The 23,938-nt window shown below is 37.3% G+C and overlaps 1 protein-coding gene across 4 annotated transcripts in view; it reads right to left on the reverse strand.

The window, feature by feature from the left end:
- Nucleotides 1-463: 463 nt before the first annotated feature.
- fgfr3 (fibroblast growth factor receptor 3) overlaps nt 464-23,938 on the reverse strand; it is a 54,756-nt gene continuing 31,281 nt past the window's right edge. For 2 of the 4 annotated variants that reach the window (XM_067385789.1, XM_067385786.1), the window contains exons 6-18: nt 21,081-21,204; nt 20,806-20,996; nt 16,820-16,964; nt 14,308-14,483; nt 11,642-11,790; nt 11,427-11,548; nt 9,958-10,068; nt 9,682-9,872; nt 9,388-9,510; nt 8,194-8,264; nt 5,471-5,608; nt 3,645-3,750; nt 464-3,552 (exon numbers count right to left, since the gene is read on the reverse strand). In XM_067385789.1, the coding sequence (XP_067241890.1) occupies nt 3,385-3,552; nt 3,645-3,750; nt 5,471-5,608; nt 8,194-8,264; nt 9,388-9,510; nt 9,682-9,872; nt 9,958-10,068; nt 11,427-11,548; nt 11,642-11,790; nt 14,308-14,483; nt 16,820-16,964; nt 20,806-20,996; nt 21,081-21,204 (1,815 nt within the window). In that variant the 3' untranslated portion in view covers nt 464-3,384. Of the gene's footprint in view, nt 3,553-3,644; nt 3,751-5,470; nt 5,609-8,193; nt 8,265-9,387; nt 9,511-9,681; nt 9,873-9,957; nt 10,069-11,426; nt 11,549-11,641; nt 11,791-14,307; nt 14,484-16,819; nt 16,965-17,599; nt 17,745-20,805; nt 20,997-21,080; nt 21,205-23,938 lie in introns of all 4 variants that reach the window. The other 2 variants (XM_067385788.1, XM_067385787.1) reach the window with 2 other exon arrangements.

Genomic DNA, 23,938 nt, shown 5'->3' on the forward strand with positions numbered 1-23,938 from the left:
AAAAGTAACTTGCGTAATTTATTTGAAAAAGTAACTTATTTTTTAATAAATATTTTGTGCAAATTGAAAAAGTAATGTTACTTTACTTGTAACTTGAAAAAGTAATCTGAGTTACTTGTAATGTTACCCCCAACACTGACCAATACCACCGTCATCTGCTCAAACAACTTGATGGAAATGCACCTAATTTAATTTGTTTTGTGAACTTTGAAAAGATTCGCATCACATTTGGATATGTGTGTATATATATATATATATATATATATTTTTTATTTATTTTTTTTTGCCAAAATTTCAGTCCATCACTAGTATTCCTCAAGACTTATGACTGAGGATTATGTCATAATATGCTTATCAATTTCTCTCCCACTCTTGTTGGCTAAATAAAAGTGATAATAGTGAATGTGGCAAGTATTGATTTAAAAAGTATGCGACAAGCAAACACTCATTTTGTTGTGTTTATTGAAAAGGTTTTGATTGACAGCATAATACCGTCAGGCACAGACTGATAGAGTGTAAAGAGGTTTAACAGCTCGTAAGGGGCACAACTGAAACAGAACGGAATGTTCCACATATACAGAGATATGGAAAAATAACAAAACACTGTTAGTCAACTATTCCATTCTTTTGTTAAACAGAGAGGGATGCAGATGCTGAATGACTTTAATTCTGCAAACGTTACCTCACCGCGTAAAGAAAGAAATCTACCTGGAATGCAATGCAATTCTTCTGTAAGAAAATACTGTAAAGAAGCTTTCATCCCTATTAAAACAAAACAAAAAAACACACCTATATAAAATCTAATCGACATATAACAACCATTTGCAAATTTAAATCTATAACTTAATTTAATATCTTAATTCTAATAAGAGCTGAATGGCACTATCAAATAGAGCTTAAGAGGAAAAGAACAAATGCGTCAAATGAAAGTTGAGTGTTGACATCAGACCAGTATTGCTCATCATCCAGCCACTTTAAAAGTGCTGGGGAAACACATTGTCCTTTGACACTGTCTGGATGTTCATTGTAAACATTGAAAACTTTCTTCAACCCCTAAATGCATCTCGGCTCTACCTCCATCCCTAAAACACAAAAGCATGAAGGAATGCTGGCCTTTTGAACAAGACAAGGTCATGAAAGGAAACGGATAAAGAAAAACAAAATAAAACATAAATACAAGGAAATAAATAATGTCGATTTGTGACGAGGAGGGAAAAGGACCAGCAACATTGTTTGATATGTTTGAAACAATGCAAGAGGGCTGTCAGTAGTAGAGCGGAGGATGTGGAGGTGAGCCGGAGGTTACAGGTTGCACACAAACAGGAAGCTGAGAGCGATCGCTTGCCCTGCCATCCCACACCAAACAGTAAACGAAGAACTCAACACATAACGGACAAAACACTGTATCCAACAGAACATGATGTCCCTCAGCTGGTAGAAGAAATTACAGAACAACGCCATCCATATCTTTGAGAACCCAATCTGAGAATTAAGGTAACAAAGTGCCGTACAAATATCGACTTTATCGTTTTAAGAAACACCCTGCTTATCTTTTATCGATGTGGCTGTACATTCAAACCGTACGTCGCAATATTAAGCCACTCGGCTCCCTCCCAGGCACTTAACAAGTACAAAAATTCAACGTTTTGCGGGAGGAGGGAGCGACTGCTTCGCTCGGCACCTGTACAGTCATCTCAAATCAAATCTACAGTTTTCGTAGTTTAGCAGCAAGCGAATCATCCTCTTTTTCTCCCCATTATATATTATTGCCGGCGTTCTGCTTGAATGCAATTGTCTGAGGACACCCTGAGACACGACCAAGCTATCCCATAATGCTTCGCTTCGATTCGCAGGGCCAGAGACACTCATCTGACAACCATGCACGCTAGAGTTGAATGGCAATAACGGTTCTGTACTCATTAACATAAAACTCAGAGCAGAGAGAAAGATTTTGGCACTTTGCAAACATACCGACCCGGAGGATTACCTCAATCTTATTATACATATTCATTAGCAAAAGAGCAAATAAGAGCAACGAACTCATAATATGGTTTCACCATATCTATATCTAAATGCCATGTTGGGTTTTACCCACATAGCACTCCTTCATATCATAGAGATGGATGAAAGGATCACAGCGCCCATCTTCAGGGAAAACCAACACTGTTATGGTGAACAGATCTGCTTATGTTTCATGCATGGAAGCCCAAATATGGAGATTTTTAATATACAAAAACGATGAAAAGTGCTTTAAGTGTGAGTCTGACAGGAGTTAAAAATCAGTGCAGTTTTCTCATGAAGAGCAGAAGCACTTGTGGTCCTTTTATCGTGAAATTCAATACTGAGATACGGGCAAAGCAACTTATTTCATGTTTCGGAATTCATCATTTCATCATTTTACTCTGCTGATATCGCCAATTAGTTTCTCATACATTCTTGTCAATGTAAACTAAGAAATGGAAGAAGAAGAAAAAAAAAAGCAAAAATAAAATCTTGCACTTCTGTGGTAAATAACTTACAAAATTTAAAAGAAGAAAAACCCTTTGTTTACAGTACCAAAACCCAACTATAATTTTAGACCCCCTTAAAAACCTTATGTCTATAAATAGCTTTACAAATATACATGTTAATTCAAATAAAACTTTTGTTTTGCTTTTTTGAGATTAAATGTTTACATGATCTCAACAGTGTATGCTCACTTGCTCTTAAAATGTCATTATTTCTTTTTTTTTTTTTTTTTTTTGTAAAGTACACTGCTACTGACTGCAATATGATACATATTTATATCTATATATTTACAATAAAAACTTTAAGATACATACAAAGCACACAGTTATATATCTTCTAATTAAATCTCACATCTAGGAGACCTTTCTCTCTTTTCTTATTAAAAAAAGGATGAAAACGTTCTTTGTGAGGAGTGGAGAGGAGAGACTGGCCATGGGTTTGATTCTCACTCCAGTCAGATATTGCTGTAAAAACACTTCCTGTCCACACGTGACTGCTAGAACTGTGCTGTTACACAGCGTTGATCCGTTCTTTTAGTATCCCGTCCAGCAATTTGTCTGTTTGTTTTTTTTGGTAGGCACGGAATGGTTTGTCCCTTCTGACTGCTTCGCGCGAAGGAAAAACGAAACTGGCCGAATACAAAAATAGGAATTCTCTTTTCGAAGACAAAAAGCTGAATAATGATTTGGAAGAAAAGGAGGAGCTGAAGGACAGGAGCGAAATCTATCCTTCAGACCCGTGAACAGTTGGATAGTCTGAAGCTTCTCGTTGAGCGTTTCATGAGATCCACACTGAGCCAGGAGCCCCGTCTGCGCTGCCGCTACGTGCCGGTCCAGTGCAGCAAACCGAAAGGTCCTCACAAACCATCGAGTGTCCTTATGTTCTTATGACCCCATTGCTGTGGTGGTGATGTTTAGGGAGGCAGGGCTCGTCAGGCAAGGAGTCGTGAGCAAACACTGAGTCGTCGCCGGAGGAACAGGTGCTGTTGGAGTCCGGACAGGTAGGCGAGTACTGCTCGAACGGTACCGACAGGTCCAGATACTCCTAAACGATCAAACGCATACACATCAGAATCGGCTTTAACAGTTGGGTTTATAAGAGTTGAGGTGTTTGGTTTGATGCGCTAGAGCTCTTACATCAGTGGAGGTCATGGAAAGAACCCTGTCGTGATCCTCCACCAGCTGTCTGAACGTGGGTCTTTGTGAAGGAACGGCATGCCAACACTCCCGCATAATCATGTACCTGTGCAAATCACATGATCCAAAACAATATATGCATTTACTCTACAGTACATACAGGTGTCATGTGCTGCAGATGTAGCTAACAGTAGCTATGTTTCCATCCACCTATTTTTATGTGCTTTTTTGGGATATCGCATAAAAAACTTCTGGATGAAAATGCCAAGATGCGCAAGATCCTAAAAATGTGTATAAAAAACGTGCGCTCATTTGAGTTGGATAAATTTGTGCCTGCGCATAAACTACGATAGAAACATGTTTATCGAATAAATTCTTCCATACACATAAAAAATGACTTTGCGCAATGGGATGGCATAACTGACTAACCAGGGGACTATCTCGTTGCACAGCATCTGAAATGCCATTTTGGTTGTTCTGAAATGCCTGAGCAAAGTTTGTCGTCAAAGTGGTTTGGTATAATTCCCTCCCAGATCATTCCCAAACAGTTTAAGTAATTCATTATATATGAAAATAATTATATATAGTGGCTTCTCCTACTTTCCTTAGTGATATTTAGCACCAGTTTATCAGACAGTGATGATTTTATTTTCTTCGACTGGATGGAAACGCTGCTTTATTCGCAAATGTTTTATGCGATATTCCAATTTTGCGCACAAGTTGAATTTGCAACTTTGGTAGGAAACATAGCTAGTGCGCACAGGTGCGTCCACCGTAATTACCGTAATTACAATATTCTGACTTGCAAAAAGCATCCCCAATCTCGCAGAACTAGTTTATTATAACAGAATTTTCGGAGAACTCAGACTCGCACCACCTGACTGCTGCAACGTCATGCGGAAACACCCAAAATAGCTGCGGCTTCAGCAGCAAAATCATAATATTTCTGTATAATAATTCCTATAATTGACTGTTAATGTCTTAATAATGCAATACTAATCTGCAAGTAAATGAAAGACAATATAATACAGTTTAATGTAGCTAGAAGTAACTGCTAAATAAATTATAAATTGATTATAATTTATCATTTATAATAATTTGCATAACAACTGTTGTTTGTTGTATTGTCTATTGATTACTCAAATGAACAGATTAATGTTGGCATTAAAGTGTTGCCACTGAAACATAATGTCGAGTTTAATTTCTGGGTTGTTATATAGTAATTACGATATTTGCGACATGGCCTGAGATGGTGCCGCAAATATTCACCCCCTTGTAATTTGTATATGTAAGTGTACCTCAATTAAATTGAATCTGAACAATTACAGCTGTTACTTGTAAAATCAAACCAATATTAAATTCAAGAGTACCTGTAAATAATTCACAAGATATAACAATAAACATTCTGCTAGAATACATCGCAAATAATCTGCTAAAGGCCTGTTCACACCAAGAACGATAGATAACTATAACGCTAACTATATTGGCGTTAACACCAACAAACAATACGCAAGATGAGTTTTTAAAGCAGGATGGATTTTGATTGGCTTGTTATCAGCTAGAATAAAAAACCAACAATATCATTCCTCTGTGCAGTTGTTGTTATAGATGTAATGTGGACTCTGCTATTTTCTTACATTTAGAATGATTTTAAAACTATATCATTATTGTTATCGTGATAATTATCGTTCTTGGTGTAAATGGGCCTTTAGATTATACAGCTCTACGCGTTCTACCGTACATGGCTGTCATATGCTATTATTGACTCAGCAACATTATTTTAAGAGTTTTTCTACATTAAAATGCAAAGAAAATCATAAACATACAGTTCATGAGTGCAGTTGGCAGGTTTGTCCATTCGATGGCCCTCCTTCAGCAGTTTAAAGAGCTCCTCCACTGGGATACCTGGGTACGGTGAGCCGCCCAGTGTGAAAATCTCCCACAATAACACCCCGTAAGACCACCTGAGATGCAAGAGAGGTCACAGTTCAGAGCGAATATGGGACAGTGCAAAATATATGTCTAATTCAGTGACTAAAGTGTCTAAACACTTGTTAGGCCTGATTGGGCTTGATATAGTGGCGTAACAATACTCTCACTATCTCTATCTGTCTGTTTCTCTCTGGGGTGTAGATACTTGGCAGATGTGAGAGAGGAGTTTTGTTGGTTCTCACTGAGGCTTATAATGTATGTCTGTGATATGAGACGTGAGTCTATTAAACTAGAGCGAGTGTGTGTGCGCACATATGTGTATGTGGGTGTGTGTTATCACAAGCTGCTCTGTTAACTCAGGGCTCTTTTGTTTTGGCCCCATTCCTCCCACGCCACCACTGAGCAGTGCTAATCAAATTAGCCACGCTAAGAGACAACAGGAGCTATGAGCCAGCTAATGCTACCCGGCCAAATACACACACACACACACACACACACATACACACACAGTCAGTTAGAAGCCTTATGGGGGCTGAATAATTGGCTCGTCATTATATCACTATCCGTTCATTAGCTTTATGTCGGAGTCAAATCTCATTTATGACCATCAGCGTGGTGCTCACACACACACACACACACAGTGAATGAAAGGCTCACTGCTCATATATCATAGGATAAGTAGAGCCTATAGGCAGAGGGAGATATTATTTTATTACTGCTGTCTCAGGCCAGCTGTGATTAAAGTGTATTTAGACATATTGGAAAGTGCAGCTCTGTGTACCAGTCTGAGTGTGATGAATGTGTGCTCGGTCTACTGAGAGACAGTGTGCAATATACTAACATACTAATCAAAACCTGCTGTGCAAGTACACACACTAGTGTGCTAACACACTCTCATGAAATAGCATTCAAAAGTTTGGGGTTAGTATGATTTTTATCTTTTATTTGAAAGAAATTAATACTTTTATTCAGCAAGGGTGCATTAAATTGATCAAAATTGATTGTTTATTTGAATTAGAAATCTTTTGCAATATTTTTAATGTCTTTATATTCATCAAAGAATCCTTGAGGAAAAAGGGTCACTGTTTCCACAAAAATATTATGATAACTTTCATCATAAGAAATGTTTCGTGAGAACCAAATCAGCATATTGAAGCTTGTTTCTGCCACTAAATAAAAAAATAAAAAAGTAATTATGTAATTGCGACTTTATATCTCACAATTCTGACTTTATAACATGCAATTCTAACTTTTCTCAGAATTGTGAGATATGAAGTCGCAATTCTGAGAAAAAAAACGTCATTTTTCCCTCACAATTGGACATTATAACACGCAATTGTGAGTTCACAATTCTGTGAAAAAATGTCAGAATTGCAAAATTTAAACTCGCAATTCTGCACTCTAAAAAATGCTGGGTTAAAAACAACCCAAGTTGGGTTGAAAATGGACAAACCCAGCAATTGGGTTGTTTTAACCCAGTGGTTGGGTTAAATGTTTGCCCAACGTGCTGGGTAGTTTTATTTAACTCAACTGTTGTATAAAAATTACTGTATAGCTTGCTTAAAATGAACCCAAAATATGCTGGAAATTAACATTTATTAATACGTTTAATAAATGAGCATTTATTAATAAGATAATGAATAATAAACAATAAACATTTATTAAATTGCTTATTAATAAATGTACACCTTTAATTATTATTGTTGCCTCTAGTAATTATTATTATATTATTTTGGATTCATTTTTAAGCCAGCCATATTAGGTTAAATAAAACTACCCAGCAGGTTGGGCAAACATTTAACCCAACCACTGGGTTAAAACAACCCAATCGCTGGGTTTGTCCATTTTCAACCCAACTTGGGTTGTTTTTAACCCAGCATTTTTTAGAGTGGGACTTAAGTCAGAAGTGCGTGATTACAAAATCGCAATTCTGACTTTTTTTTCTCGAAAATGAGTTTATATCATGCAATTCTGACTTTATAACTCGCAATTCTGACAATTCTGATTCATGACATCATCACTTTCACAAATTCACGTTTTTGTAATTTGTACAGAGACAATAACGGTATCGTTTTCAAAAACTTGCACTTTAAAAACCCATTTTTAATTTCCCTAAAACATCATTGTCATGTAAATGTTGAAAACAGTGTTGTGTAAATGGACCCTCAGTCAGTAAGTTATTAATTCATTAACCGCTCTGATGAGTTAAGTGATCATTATGGATCATTACAATCATTAGCCGCTTAAAGTTGGTGGATTCATTAAAAGAACTCCTTTTGAATTGGTCTATGTGTATTGTTGAATATGTATTGTTTATAGTTGAATACAGCCACCAAAGACACCAAAACAGTTGACTTTAATTGATCAGTTCTCAGCCCTTTTACGCATTACATTTGATTAAAAATATGTTTTTTTTTTTTCATGCCTCCGATTCCGGTGAATTCCAGTGAATTCCGGTGCAGGAAACACTGGCACACTCTCGGATGGCTTTGATGCTTTTGTTGCAGTGTTATGGTGTTCACATGCATTCCTTTACCGCTTGATGAACTTTATGAACAGATGGCATGAAGTGATGGAGGGGAAAAAAGAAGAGGCACGCATGGCAATGTAAACTCACACATCACTCTGGTGCGTGTAGACGCGGTCGAACAGTGCTTCTGGTGCCATCCATTTGACGGGGAGACGACCCTGAAAGGACACAGATCAGTCAGAACAACAGCGGTGCTGACCCGGCAAGATATACAGACGCCCAATGAACATCAACAGGCCTGCAGCTTAATCTCCTACTGTCCTATCTAATATAAATACACTTCGGCAGTTCACATCAATATCGTCCCATTCCCCAATGTGCTCTAATCTCCAACTGTCCCATCGAATATCCAAATACTTCACCAACCCCACCCCACATCTAAAACCCGCCGTCACAACATCTAACAGTTTCATCCAACACATGCCATCTATTTTACCAGTGTTAGGAAGCTTGTTTGATCTTGCTACAAGCTACTATAAACTAATTTCAGGTAGTTAAACTACTTCCATGTTATGTAGTAGGCGAAAAACAGTATGGACCCTATTTTAACGATCTAAGTGCATGGTCTGAAGCGCAGGTGTACCTACAGCATGTCCGAATCCTCTTTTGCTAGTTTAACAATGGGAAAAGTGGTCGGCGTGCCAGGCGTGTGGTCCAAAAGGGGGGTACCTTGTCTCTTAATGAGACATAGGTGTGTTTTAGGCGTAATGTGCAATAAACCAATCAGTAAATGGTGCAGTCGTCAAAATAGCAACACGCCAAAAACAACGTGGGCTGAATGATGGGCGTGAGTGTATTTCCTATGGGCACTGGATGTGAAAATGATAACTGCGTCGGACTGAAACTAGCATAAAACACTTGTAGGATAGGGCCGAGTAGTATGTCTGAATTAATTTTTTTTGATTGGAGGTTAGGTGCCTTGCTCAAGGGCACTTCAGTTGTGTGTATTGAGAGTGGAGGAGAGAGCTGTTCATTCACTCTAGTTACACCCCAGTACAGTGGGCCAGGTAAATCATGATGTGTTCAATACCATCCAGTCCTCGCCAATACCCACACATTCTTAGTAGCAACTCCAGACCTCATTTAACAGTTCATCTGTTTATGACAAGCTGCTCATAAAGGCACCTTCTGAAGTTCCTGAACTTGCACACACTCATTTGACACCTACAGGCTTAACGTTTGAAAATACAGTGCGTAACTACATCTCAGTGCTTCAATCCAATGCCACCCAAGAGCACTATCCTTCAAGCATTCTGAGATTGATAATTAGTGTCGACTTACGTTGGTGGTCTTCTTGTAGTAGTCAATGTTGTGCACGTCTCTAGCCAGGCCAAAGTCTGCAATCTTCATCACGTTGTCCTCGGTAACCAGAACATTCCGGGCCGCGAGGTCCCTATGGATACACTGGCAACACAAACAGAAAGAGGGCCATCCTTTATGCACAAGTCTGATAAATACACACTATGACTTACACACTTGGAAAATCATAACTGGCAGCATTTATAAACTTTATAAACATTACAACATTATTTCCATTCAAATGAGTTTACAAACTAAGATAAGTAGATGCGTTACCTTCTTTGAGGCCAGGTACTCCATACCCCTGGCGACCTGATAGGCGCAGGACACCAGGTCTTTAAATGTCAGAGTTTCGTTTGGAATCTTACAGGTGTCAAATGAGTAGTCCATCCCAGGAGGCCTTCTTGCCCGCAAGTATTCCCTAAGATTCCCTTTAGAGGCATATTCCACCAGCACATACAGAGGACCTGTATGAACACAGAAACAATTCAGTGGGAAAAATCAAAGCCAAACATCAAAGCTGTGATCTTATGTGTGTGTGTGTGCACTGACCATCTTGCGTGCACGCTCCCAGCAAGTTGATGATGTTCTTGTGTTTTCCAATCATCTTCATCATCTCCATTTCAGACACAAGGTCCGACAGGTCCTTATCTGTGCCATCATCTAAAAAAAAAAATAATAATAATATTAAAATGTAATCTATTGTGATGCGAAGCTGAATTTTCAGCATCATTATTCCAGTCTTCAGTGTCACATGATTCTTCAGAAATCATTCTAATATGCTGATTTGGTGCTCAATAAACATTTCTTCTTATTATAAATATTTAAAACAGTTTTGCTGCTTATCATTTTTGTAGAAAGTGTGGTACATTTTTTTTCAGGATTCTTTGAGGAATAGAAAGTTCTAAAGAACAGCAATTATAATAGATTTAGAGACTTTACAAATATAAATTATAGATAGAAATCTTTTGTAACATTATAAACATCTTTACTGTCAGTTTAATGCATCCTTGCTGAACAAAAGTATTAATTTCTTAATATAAATATATATATATATTTATATATATATATATATATTTATATATTTATATATTTATATATTTATATATATATAATCTTACTGACCCCAAACTTGTGAATGGTAGTGCATATATTATTAACATCAGTTAAGCACATCTACTGTGTTTTTTAAAGCATTATGATAATGAGATTTTTTTTATCATCTCATCATTTGGCAGCAGGTATATTAGGCTGCTGTCACTTTAACACCTGATGCACTGATCCATTATACCTTTACACATGCATTTTCTTTCTCAATGGTTTACGTCCACTTAAAACATAATTGACTGTTTACAAGACCAGCATTTTGCCATTATTTAGTGTGTATTTGGCTGTTTAAGCATGATAAGCAGTGAAAAAGAACTCAATTTAGTACTGAGAGGCGGCTTTATGTGTGTACTTTAGGTATGAGAACAAAATCTGCGGGAATGAGTAAAATTATGTGCAACCCCATGGCGAAATTCAAGCGAAATTCAAGCCCAACAATATTCATCCGGAGCAAATGTAAATGAGGCAGGTTTGTGCGTCAACTCGCTGATGGAGAGATGAGAGGGAGAGAAAGCGAGCTCGTATCATGTATCTATTTTGCGGAAATGAGTATTAGAAGCGTTTCAGATATTTCAGTATTAATATGTATTAATATGTATAAAAAAATCAATATTTTTGACACTACATTGTCAAAAGACTACAATTGGGAAAAAAAAAAAAAAAAAAAAAAAAAAAAAATATATATATATATATATATATATATATATATATATATATATATATATATATATATAATATATATATATAATATATATATATAATATATATATATAATATATATATATATAATATATATATATAATATATATATATAATATATATAATATATATATATATAATATATATATATATATATATATATATATATATATATATATATATATATATGCTTTACAGCATTTAAACATACTCACCTTTGAGCATCTTGACAGCAACAGTGAGAGGTTTGTTGGGTTTCTCTTTGTCAATCCCAATGGCCTCAGCCATCACCACCTGCCCAAAACAGCCCTCTCCCAATGGTTTTCCCAGCGTCAGTCTGTAACCAAATCGCCATTTGCAGTGAGCAAGGAACAGTTTGCTTAACTAAAACTCTCTGGTCATTTGATGTTCACTTCAGCTTGTAACTCACTTTGTACGTGGAAATTCCCACTTAGGATCAGAGGGCAGTTCAAGCTCAGAAACGTTGGGTAGCATCGGCCCATCACTGGATGACAGGCGGGCGATCCGGACCAATGGGGTGTTTGAATTCATGGAAGAGTTCGATTCCAAGGACACCTGCTTGGGTAAAGAATAAAAACAGCATGTTATTGTCTCTGAAAGAGAACAAGACAGTGAGAGTAAGAGCGAGAGAGAGAAGAAGAAGAATCAAGATGTCTATTTTAAGAAGATCATCTACTCAAGTGTTGTGTTGCAGACAGAAACTGTTCCTGAGAGGAGTGCTCCTGAGAGAGAAAGGTTTGTAACTGTCAGATCTCCACGTAATAGACCACAGAAGAGTGTGTGAAGCAACATTTCCCTGCTGCCATGCACACACAGCTACAATCTGGAGTTTTGCTGTCTTGTTGTCTTGCATCTGAATGGGTGCTTGGGAGCCACTAGCTCATCTACCCTCTTTATTTCTTGCATTTGATGCACAGAGATAAATACGGAAGAGGATTAGGGCCAAGCAATAATAAAAAAATAAAACCATCTCGAGATTAAAGTTGTTAAATTTTGAGAAAAATGTCGAGATAAAATGTTGAGAATAAAGTAAAGTAATTAAATTACCTGAAAAAAGTCGCTAAATTACGATAACAAATTCGGTAAAATTATGAGAAAAAATGTAGTTAAATTTAGAGAAAAAAGTCGAGATAAAATGTTGAGAATAAACTCATTAAATTATGTGAATAAAGTCATTAAATTACGAGAAAAAGTTGAGACAAAAAAGTTTATGAGAATAAACTCATTAAATTATGAGAAAAAAGTCGTTAAATTATGAGAATTTAAGGAACTTGTTCTCGTAATTTTTTTCTCAGAATTTTAATTCTCTGAGAAATAATAATTTCTCAGAGTTTATTCTCAATATTTTATCTGGATTTTTTTCTTGAAATTTAACGACATTTTTCTCCTAATTTAACGAATTTGTTCTCGTAGTTTAACAACTTTTTTCTCATTATTTTAATGAGTTTATTCTCAATATTTTATCTGGACTTTTTTCTTGAAATTTAACGACATTTTTCTCCTAATTTAACGAATTTGTTCTCGTAGTTTAACAACTTTTTTCTCATTATTTTAATGAGTTTATTCTCAATATTTTATCTTGACTTTTTTCTTGAAATTTAACGACATTTTTCTCCTAATTTAACAAATTTGTTCTCGTAATTTAACAACTTTTTTCTCGAGTTTATTCTCAACATTTTATTTCAACTATTTTCTCAAAATTTAACAAGTTTTTTCTCAATTTAATGACTTTATTCTCAACATTTGGTTTTATTTTTTTATTATTGCTTGGCCCTAATCCTCTTCCATAGATAAAGTTTGGCCGTGTGACCACTAAAGCATTTTTAGCCAGCTGAAAATGCTTGGCACTTTTTTTTTTTTTTTCAATTGAAATGCTTCGCTTGCTATGATATGGAATAAAGAGTTACTAGTATCTCATTTCACATATAGATTGTTTCTGTATTGTTTCTATATAAAAATGTCGATACAATGTAAAGTATTTGCTTTGGCTCTTGTTTGAAATTATTTTGTTCCATTATTATGCTTGTTGTTGTTGTCGTCATCTGTTGATGTTGTACAAGCAGAATGTGGCGTTTGGTCGGTGTGGTATTTGTCCTGTCCCTCCTCCACTGTGATTGGAAGGCTGGGTAAAAAGTGAGTGATGAGCGCTGCGTTTTACCCAAAGTTGAACATCCTTCAAATCGAGGCAACAAGAAAAAACGAGTGCTTCAGCGTGAAATAGATGCTCAGCGCCTCGTTATGTTCCTGCCGTTTTAAAAACGCGGCGCTCCAATTGAAAACAATTGGAAAAATGTGCTACCCATGCACATCATCATAATATAAATGTGCAAATCAAATTGTGATTGGTCTTCTTTCTTGCATCAATTTGCATCTCTTTAGCCATCTATAACTGTCTTTGCATAAGAATTAACAAATAAAGTGTGATGAATGTCATGAGGACGACAAGTGCGTAAGTTTGCTTGTAACTGGAGGACTGTACTTTTAGATCCTTGCAAGCATTGCTATTTCCTTTAGGAAATGCAAATCTATGTAGACTTTCATGAGACACTGAGAAAGTATGTCAGCAGCAGGAAGATCAAGCTGTCTGACAATGATATCTCAATATTTTCTAAAATCAGAACTAGTTCAAAATACACAGACGCTATTTGAAGAAAAGAAAGAGAAAAAAAAACCCACTGCAACACGATTATGTAGCTTGACTTGATTCCAGCGTGACATTGTCAGACTTTGATTGCTGAAAATAACTTGAGGGAAAAAGAAGTGATGGAGAGAGCAACAGAGATTAGAGAGACAGCGTTTCAGCTGCAGCTGCTGCGATTTAAAATGTTTAAAACAACTGAGAGAGAGTGAGTTTCAGCAGGAGAGAAACATGATCTAAACACTGGCAGTCACCGGGAGAGCATGAATATCCCTCTGCCACATCGCATCTATGGCATCCACAGTACGTCTTCATACACACAAATAGCCCAAACACTACAAAAGTGTGAAAATGATGCATTCGTGGCAATTCAGAGAGGATATAAAGAGAAAGAAAGAGAAATGAGCTGATCAAATCTTGTATCTACTTTCTGTTACCTGTCTCTTGAGGGGGAATTTGGACAGTTTTTGAACTGGCGGCGCGGGGAGAGTCTTCTGCGTGTTCATCCGCATACGGCAGAGGATAATGATGACCATGGTGAGGATGAAGAGCACGCAGCCCGTCACGTAGATGAGAATGTCCGCGTAGTCGTCCTCTCTCTCCATCTCCACCGCTGACACAGAGCACAAGAGCACAGTTTAGACGTGTGTGATGACATTATGAGAGAAATGTTGCACTGTAGGTGAAACTATGAATGTTGTGAATGCTAGTGAAGCGACTGACGCTGTAGGTCACATGACAATGACATCATGATGGATGCAGCGCATACGGACACGCATTCATACTACTATATATAGAATGTACTTTTTAAATGGTTGAGAAGCAATTGTTTTTTCAAAAGAAGTACCTACTAAAGAGAGTATGCGATTTCTGACAGCCATTGATTGAGAAGTTTTAAAATGGCCCACTTTTCTATTAGTGTTGTCTGACATTAGGATCCAAAATGAGATGCCATATGCAAGCAAACTTGGTCAAGTTTTGCTTTAATAAGAAAATAAGTGAAGTTTTATAAGTGACTGCAACATAATTTGTGGCTTAAATTGAATTCTAATAGTCTGAACCTTACTGATGTAAGCAATGCAACGACTCAGACATACACCTCAGTGGAAAATTTTCCATCAGAGGTTTATCTGGGATGCCTAAATGTCAATTTTCTAGAGCTAAATGTGGTGACGTGGAATATAAAATCACCACCGCAAACAATTATAAAGTTAACAGCTGAAGGCTAATTAGAAATATTTATGGCCAGTAAACTTTCTCAATTCATCCACCTGTGTGCATTTTGGACCCTGTTTATTTCTAATACACATAAAATTCAGTTTCGTTGGCCATTAACTACTACAGCCTCAGGACTTTGATTTAAAAACTAAGAGCAACTTTAGAAAACAAGCCCTACTAATGGTTCGATTAGAGATCATCTTAAGTCAATCATTAGTTTGTTTGTTCCAAGTTATAAAACAGAAAGCCTGCAGTTAATTTACAGCAACCTTACAAACTAATTAACATGCTATCGCGCCCCCATGCAGGTACAAACATCCCATAATGCTGCTCTCTCCGGGAGGCTTATTTGGCACTTGTGTGATGAGCCCCACAGATAGAGTTCAGTGGCTCTACACGAGACGAGCGATTTTAATTACAGCAGCAGAACGGAGAGCTGGATAACAGGATGAGCGCGGAGGATGTAAGAATTAATGAATCGGGGCCTCCCAGATACTGGGACTGTGTGCCATCAGTAAATACTCCAGTAAACACGACAAGCACTTCCATCATGAGCGCGTGTGTTATCGAGTGGAAACAGTCTATGAGGAAAAACTCATAGACTGCATATGTCATGTTTATATCTAAAAACAATTACAAACTACCAGGTTGTTCCTCAGAGCACTTTAGTCCTGGTGGCATATTTAATTTGACATGAACAAAAACTAGACTGCTGTGATTAAAGGATTAGTTCACTTCAGAATTAAAAATTCCTGATAATTTACTCACCCCCATGTTATCCAAGATGTTTGTCTTTCTTTCTTCAGTCGAAAAGAAATTAAGGTTTTTGAGGAAAACATTCCAGGATTTTTCTCCATATAGTGGACTTCATTGGTTACCGATGGTTTGAAGGTCCAAATTGCAGTTTCAGTGCAGATTCAAAGAGCTCTACGTGATCCCAAACGAGGAATAAGGTTCTTGTCTAGTGAAACGATCGGTCTATTTCCAAAAAAAAAAAAAAAAAATGCATATACTTTTTTAACCACAAATGCTCGTCTTGCACCACGCCACGATGAAATCACGTTGGAAAGGTCACACATGACGTAGGCGGAAGTGCTGCGGTAGGGCGAAAAACTCCATCTCATTTTCTCCTCCAACTTCAAAATCATCCAACATCGCTGTTTTACCTTTTTTTGTAAAGGCCATTTGACTTAGTCTTTGCACGTTCGCTTTGTAGACACTGGATCTTTACTTCCGCCTACGTCACGTGTGACCTTTACAACATGATTACGTAATGCGTGGCGCATCGCATAGCAGTGCAAGAGGAGCATTTGTGGTTAAAAAGTATATAAATTTTTATTTTTTTTTAGAAAATGACAGATCGTTTCGCTAGACAAGACCCTTATTCCTCAGCTAGGATTGTATAGAGCCCTTTGAACCTGCCTTGAAACGTCCACTATATGGAGAAAAATCCTGGAATGTTTTCCTCAAAAACCTTAATTTCTTTTCACCTGAAGAAAGAAGGACATAAACATCTTGGATAACATGGGGGTGAGTAAATTATCAGGAAATTTTAAGTTTGAAGTAAACTAATCCTTTAAAGTCCACAGAGATTATCAATGAAAACATTTCAAAAACATTTTAACTGCAAAACTATGAACAAAACATGCAAGGACAATAGGGAAAACAGGAAGTATAGAGACTTGAGAACAAAGGAGTGAAAAGAAACCCCAGAAAGTGAAACTAGGATACCTGGTAAAACTGTAAGCCAAGCAGAGTGATGGTTATAGCCAATCGAGTTCCCTGCCAGACAAGTGTATTGCCCCGCATCCTCAAAAGACACATTGGTCAAGTAGAGAATCTCCAGCTCTTTATCCGTAGTATTTATTCCCGCAGTCTGGAAAAGTAGGGAGAGATGGAGAGAAAGAAAGACAGATGCGTAAAGCACAACCTTTGAGAAAGGAACAGCACCCAACACCCGGGAGGAAGATCTGAACGAGAAAAGATCAGTTAACCCATCACCAGGAACCCAAAGATCCCGCAGTCCTGCTTATGAGGAGATGACCTAGAAGCAAAGTAAAACCCTAAACCCTAGTGGAAAATTCAACGCCCCATCAGCAGCAGCGGGTTCACATCCATAACATCTGTTTGAGGTGCAAAGAAAATGTAAAAAGAATATTACCAGCTTTAAGCTTAATTTAACCTCTCACTACATAAAACTGACACCTATTTATGTAGAAGTGTGTGTCCCAATACTCGAGAGCAGTAGGATATATGAGAAAATCAATAAGAATGTCTCGGCTCCTTATTAAACATGCCCTTGTTGCATTGATTGGGGAAGAAGAAGAAGAAGTGAGCATTTAAATGAATCAGACATACACTCGCCTTACATAACAAGCCCTTGAATCAGGTCAGCTTATTTATTGTGAGAAGGGGGCGAGAAGTGCAGTGAGAAACAGAGAGAGTTTAGAGGAGTTTGACTCTACGCCACCAAAGTCTTGATTGACAGCGGCTGTTTGGAGAGAGATTTACCTGGCTGGGACACTGTGAGCCAGAACGTATTCTCTGAAATGCCTAAAAAGTTGTGGGCTCGGCACCAGTACTGGCCTGCATCTTTTTCTGACACATTATACAGAGTCAGCGTATCGTGGGCCTCTTTTACATTACTGACAAAACTCTGCAGAGACACACACACACACTTTGTCAGGCGAGCACGTTCACACATGAACACACACTTAATGATTAAAATACTCCCGCAGCTTGATCTACCACTTTTTTTAAGATACTGACACAATTTCATATTCACAAAACAGTTCATATTCGCCACTCAGTACAAAATCTTATATCTTATTCACTAACCACCCACAATCCAGTTTAACCTGGCGAAAAAATAAAGGTTCCAAAAGGGTTGTTCACAGCGATGGTATAGAAGTACCATTTTTGGTTCCCCAAAGAACCTTTTAGTAAACAGTAAACAAAACCATTTTTTTCTTAGCGTGATCAACATTTTAATAATCTAAAGAACCTTTTGCATGTTTTATGTAACAGAAAGGTTCCATGGATGTTAAAGGTTCTTCATGGAACCATTGATGCCAGTAAAAAACCTTTAGTTTCAAGAATGTAAAGTGTAAATTAATTGAATTTTTTTGAATTGAAGATTTACTGAATTTTCAAAAGAAAAAAAAAAAAGGTTATTTTCTTGTTAAAATATATTATTATATTTTTTTGACCTGAAGTCAAATTCAAATTTCAATTACACTTCCTGTTTGCAACCTCAGTTCAAACGCAGGAATTGAACTGTAATCTGAAGAATTTATTTCGGAATGGTGAATAGCGTTGTGTGTCATGAGTATTTAAATTAACTCATTGTCATTCTTTTCAGCACAAACACATCCCCTTTCATATAAATTAGACTTATTATAGATTGTGGCTTATTTACAAAACTTAATTTTAACAATCTAAGCGCATGTCTGAAGCGCATTGTGCAGGTGCATTTAGTCTGAATCCACTTTTGCTAGTTTAACAATGGAAAAAAATGGTCTAAAAGGGTTGTACCTAGTCTCTTAATGAGTCATGGGTGTGTTTTGGGCGTAACGTGCCTGAGTGTCATCTCCCATTCCCTTTAAAGGCCAGGTGCGCTTGCACCATGGCGGATTGCCATTTACATGGTGGAATATAGACACTTTCAACCTGATGAGTCTGTTTAAATACATGTGTGTATTGCCACGATTGGTCAAATAATTAGCCAATTTCATTCGTCATTACTGCAAATAAGTAATTCTAATACATGCAATGACTATCCATTAGGAATTTTTATCTTATATGTGCACAATAATTATCGTTTACATTGTAATCCTTTTATTTTGAATATTTGGCATGTTTGTGTGCTGTCCCTGTGTGTGTGATAAGCGGAGTGTACGCACATTGTGCACCTTCCTATAGGCGCATATTACTAACGCACCGTTTAAATAAAAAATACTGCTGCATTGACACTTGACCAGGTTTTTGTTGGTCAATGGCGCAGTTTTCAGTTGCCTCAAAATAGCAACACGCCAACAATGCGCCTGAACACACCTTGTTTTCAGACCAGCACACACATGGGTGCACAAATGGGCGCAAATGCATTTGCTATTTAAACAGTGTGGGTTCTGGACGTGAAAATGATAACTGCATCAGGCTGAACTAGTAAAAAAAAAATTGCATTGCGCCGGGTGATGATAGGGCCCATTTTCAGCTATCAGCTAATAACACTATCAGATGTTAACCCATGAAGATGCTGTCACCAGATATTTATGGCTGTTTATTTAAAACTATAAATTAGGTGGATTGAAACTTTCACCTGCATTGGCGCCACAGCTCAACACGCTAACTGCTAGGCCTCTGACGTCACTGTATGTTATAATTAAACGCTTAAATGTTGTCTTTAGCCCCTTAGTCCACACATACAGTATCTGTTTCTGTATTTCTTTCAGATGTTTCATTTGCTTTATTCTCTGTTTCCGATCTTTCCCTTGATCGTAGGCGTTGCGCCACACATGATCTGTCGCTCAGCACTCTCGGTCTGGGAGGGCTGGGGAAGGCTTTAGAGGGTGCGCAGATGAAACTGCGGGGAAGGGAAAAGCCGGCGCGCGGCTCCCAGTAAAATACTGTTTCAATTATGTGGGAGTCTAAAATAGCGTGGCGGTCTGGCCAGCCGACGCACTCCCCTCCTCTGCCTGCTGACTCGGCCCTTCCCTCGCTTCCCGCACTCATTTTTTCCATGGCTTTTTCGGGAGCCTCTTCCCTCGTTCCCTCCCTCCTTCTCTGAAGAGAGAGTGGGGCAGCACAGCTAATGGCTGTCTCCCTGCGCGACGCCACCGCGGCGGTTAGCTTAGCCCAAAACAGATGTCTGCCTCCTCTCTCACTCTTCTGAGAGGAAAAAGAGAGTGAGAGACCCCTAATTCTCCAGTTGCAGAGCCTATAGTGAGATGCTAACATGGGTGGGATTAGGAGTTTGAGGGAGGTGCTCTAAAAGTCACTCAAAGCTCACATGAGACTTAATATGAGGTTTAATTTAAGCTGCACTTGGACACATTTCGAAAAAATGCCTTCGACAATGTAGGACTATTCTAACAAGCACAAGCTAACAATGTTTTCATAATAATTAAATCTTTGTATCTTTTAGTGTTATTAGTTTCACTCAAACCATCCTTGTTCACATTACTTAAACTCATGTAACTACATTAACTTAATTTAACTGAGTATGAGTATTGTCAGCTTTACTTAAATTGAGTTTGTTCAATGAGTTATTTTTTTTGAGTGCATTTTGTAGAGCAAATAGTTAATTTAATAAGGTAAATTAAATCAATAAATGTGGTCACCTTACATAATAAACTTGCACATATAAATATTATGTAACTGACAAATTCAAATGATTTGTATTCACTCACAGAAATTTTATCAGCTCGAATTTCTTTTGTTCATACAACTAAATTGTTAGTTGTACAAATTACTCAATATTGTTGCGTGGAACCACTTGACGCTGCTTTTTTTAAGTAAATTCAACAATTAATTTTTTTGATTGAACAATCCAAACTTTTAAATCATAATCAATGAAACAGAAATCATAATTATCATGATATTAATTAAAACGTTTTTGAAAAACAAAATGTTCATAATAAAAGTATTTGATGTGCAAAACAGAAAACAAAGTAGTTCATTCATGAATTCTTCTGATGTGCCCATATAGATGACTGTACCTTAAGGATGTTGACGTAGGGGGAGCCATTGGGCCCATACTGGCTTCCATTCACCTCGATGTGTTTGAGCCACTGGATGTGTGGCTGAGCATCACTGTACACCTTACAGTGAAACTCAACGTCGCTGCCAACCACCACCGTCTGATTGGCCGGGAGTCCCGCCTGTAGGATGGGCCGGTGAGGAGAGCGTTCTGATTGGACAAGAGATGGGGCTAGTCAGATATGAAGGTAAGTTTAAGTTAAATGTTGAATGTGTCTGTGTTGCGTGTTCATACCCAGCACGTCGAGTTGGTAAGTGTGTTTGATTGTCCCGTATTTGTTCTGCACCACGCACGTGTAGTTCCCTCGGTCAGATGGAACGGCGCTCTCCATGACCAAACTCCACTGCTGATCCCTCAACTTGAGAGCGAGGATGAGAGAGACAGAGAGAGGGTTTTATTCATAAAGTATGACATTACATAAGAAGTCCACTTGAATCCTTCCTCAGGTTTTTCTGTTAGCTGAAGAAAAGCAGGTGGTAAAATTTTGGTGTCTGTGCTGAAAAATCTGAATTGAATTAGAATTAAAGTACCAAACAGGAGGCAGAATTGTAGTAGGATTAAAATGAATGAATCAGAGTTTTAAACTAGAAACATAATACCATATTAAGCCTTTCTAGATAGACAGACAGACAGACGATAGATCGAGAACTACATGAGGATGATTAAATAATCACATTTTTGGGTTTATTTTGGAATTCCTCTAACATCATCAGATGTAGAAAATGAGGAGATGGGTCACAAAGTTTCCTTTCAACACACACACACACACACACACACACACACACACACACACACACACACACACACACACACACACACACACACACACACACACACACACACACACACACATATCCATTCATTCATAGAGCACACTCTTAATTGCATACGTCTCTCTCTCTCTGCCTCTTTCTGTTTCTCTTGCGCTCTGTCTCTTTCTCATTCCTTCTCTATGCACTTTGAAGGTCTGAGTGGAAAAAAATGTAACTGTGTAAATATTATGGGCTGTGTTTTTGAACAGTTGCATGGTAACACTGCCTGAGAGGGCAACACGCACATAGACAAACACACATGCCTAAGAAAGTTGGCAAGGCCGCCTGTGCCCCCTGCACTCCTCCTCCTCCCCCTTGTCTTCTGGATCCTCACCTCCTCTCAGCTCGCTCTCACTCAGTGAGGCTTTGGTTTTCGCCGATTGAAACGCTGCACAGTATGAGCGTATGTCTGTATGGGAGTAGTTGACATAAGACTTTTTATAAATCAAGATTTTAGGTTCAAATGAATGTAAATGTATAAGGGAAAGTACAGTATATTGTATGTCCTGTAATCAACTTTAGTTAATTTAAATTATCCTGCATTGAGACAAATGAATTTTTAAAAATTACAACAATCTCAACCATTAAGAGGTCTATATAATAATAATAATAATAATAATAATAATAATAATAATAATAATAATAATAATAATAATAATAAAAGAACTAGCAAAATGCTGTTCAAATAGTTTTAAATGAAATAAACTTCCATAATTGTTGCTAAACGATATTAAGAAGGGCTTCACACCCCTAAAATAATCCTAAATTAAACCTTAAAATCTGTGATTATATTATATTATATTATATTATATTATATTATATTATATTATATTATATTATATTATATTATATTATATTTATTATATTATATTATATTATATTATATTATATTATATTATATTATATTATATTATATTATATTATATTATATTATATTATATTATATTATATTATATTATATTATATTATATTATATTATATTATATTGTTCAACAGATCACAAAACTCACGGTTCGGTTCATATCACAGTTATGAAGTCACGGATCGTATAATTTTTTGGATCAGCACAAAAAATAATAATAAATAACTTTGCATTTATTACTTAGTCCACTTTAACTACTCCAATACCACAGCAGAAACTACTAGCCTAACTAATACATTATTAAAGGCAAGTGAACAGACTGTAAAAAGAACAAATACTGTACACCAATTACAAGCATAGATGAGAAGAGTCCACAGCTTTCATGCATGTCTTTCAAAATAAAAGTATTGCATCATCAAAACAAAACACAGAATTACGTTTGTTGTCATTTCTTTGACTGCACACTCCGTGACCCACTTAAAACTTTGGACTAAAGGCAAGAAATATTCCTCTGAGCTACATCAGCTCATGTTCAGGTTGGAAGCGGAGTCCCCTTGGACTGAAATCCTAGACTCGCCTTGTTAACATCCCAAAAGTATTTAATGTCAGCTACCTATGTGCAGTGGGAGTATGAGAGAGCGAGAGTTTAATTTAGGACCCTATCTTACTTGACATTGACATTTTGCGTGTATGAGTGTAAGACATTTATCTCAATGTGTCTGCTGAAAAGAAATGCTGTGAGGAATTCTCAGCTGTTCTTCAATCTACCCGAGCTCTTTATCCAGAGGGAACGGGAGGAGAGGGATAGTACATTTATCCCATCCTTCTTCAAAAGATAAGAGCTGAAAAGTGTTGTGATGTCATGTTGTACCCTGCTGATTCAGATACAGAAAAAAAAAAAAAAAAAACGTCACGAGAAAGACCCAAGCCAAGGTCCGATAATCAGTTGAAAAGCACTGCTCAAATTCCTCCCGGCATTACGCTGTTAACATATTAAGCCTCTTTAACTCTGATGTCAGACTGGGGTTAGGAGTTAAAACCAATGCGGTGGATATTCATTCAGTTCAACTCATTTGTGACAGAACTGCAGAGAATATTGGGAGTAAAGGGACTCAAGAAGCTCAGGTCTCTCTGTGTGTTTGTATGTGTATGTCCAGGATTTATAGCTGTGTCGAAACGGTACGGGCTCGTTCCGACAGCGGTGCTGTTTAATTTGACCCACAGAGACAGGAAGCAAAAACAACTGACCCCAGGGCTAGTCATTAAAACGACAAAACTGTTTCTCTATCTCGCTGTCAATAGAAAATGGCACAGTAGTCTTACTGGAAACACTGTTTCACCATTAAAAGAAGCCATCGATATTGTACAGACAGCCCAGGTCACCATGATTTTGCCAAGTAAGTACTGTAATTGGTGAA

Source organism: Chanodichthys erythropterus, chromosome 5, assembly GCF_024489055.1.
Source record: "Chanodichthys erythropterus isolate Z2021 chromosome 5, ASM2448905v1, whole genome shotgun sequence".
Taxonomy (NCBI): Eukaryota; Metazoa; Chordata; class Actinopteri; order Cypriniformes; family Xenocyprididae; genus Chanodichthys; species Chanodichthys erythropterus.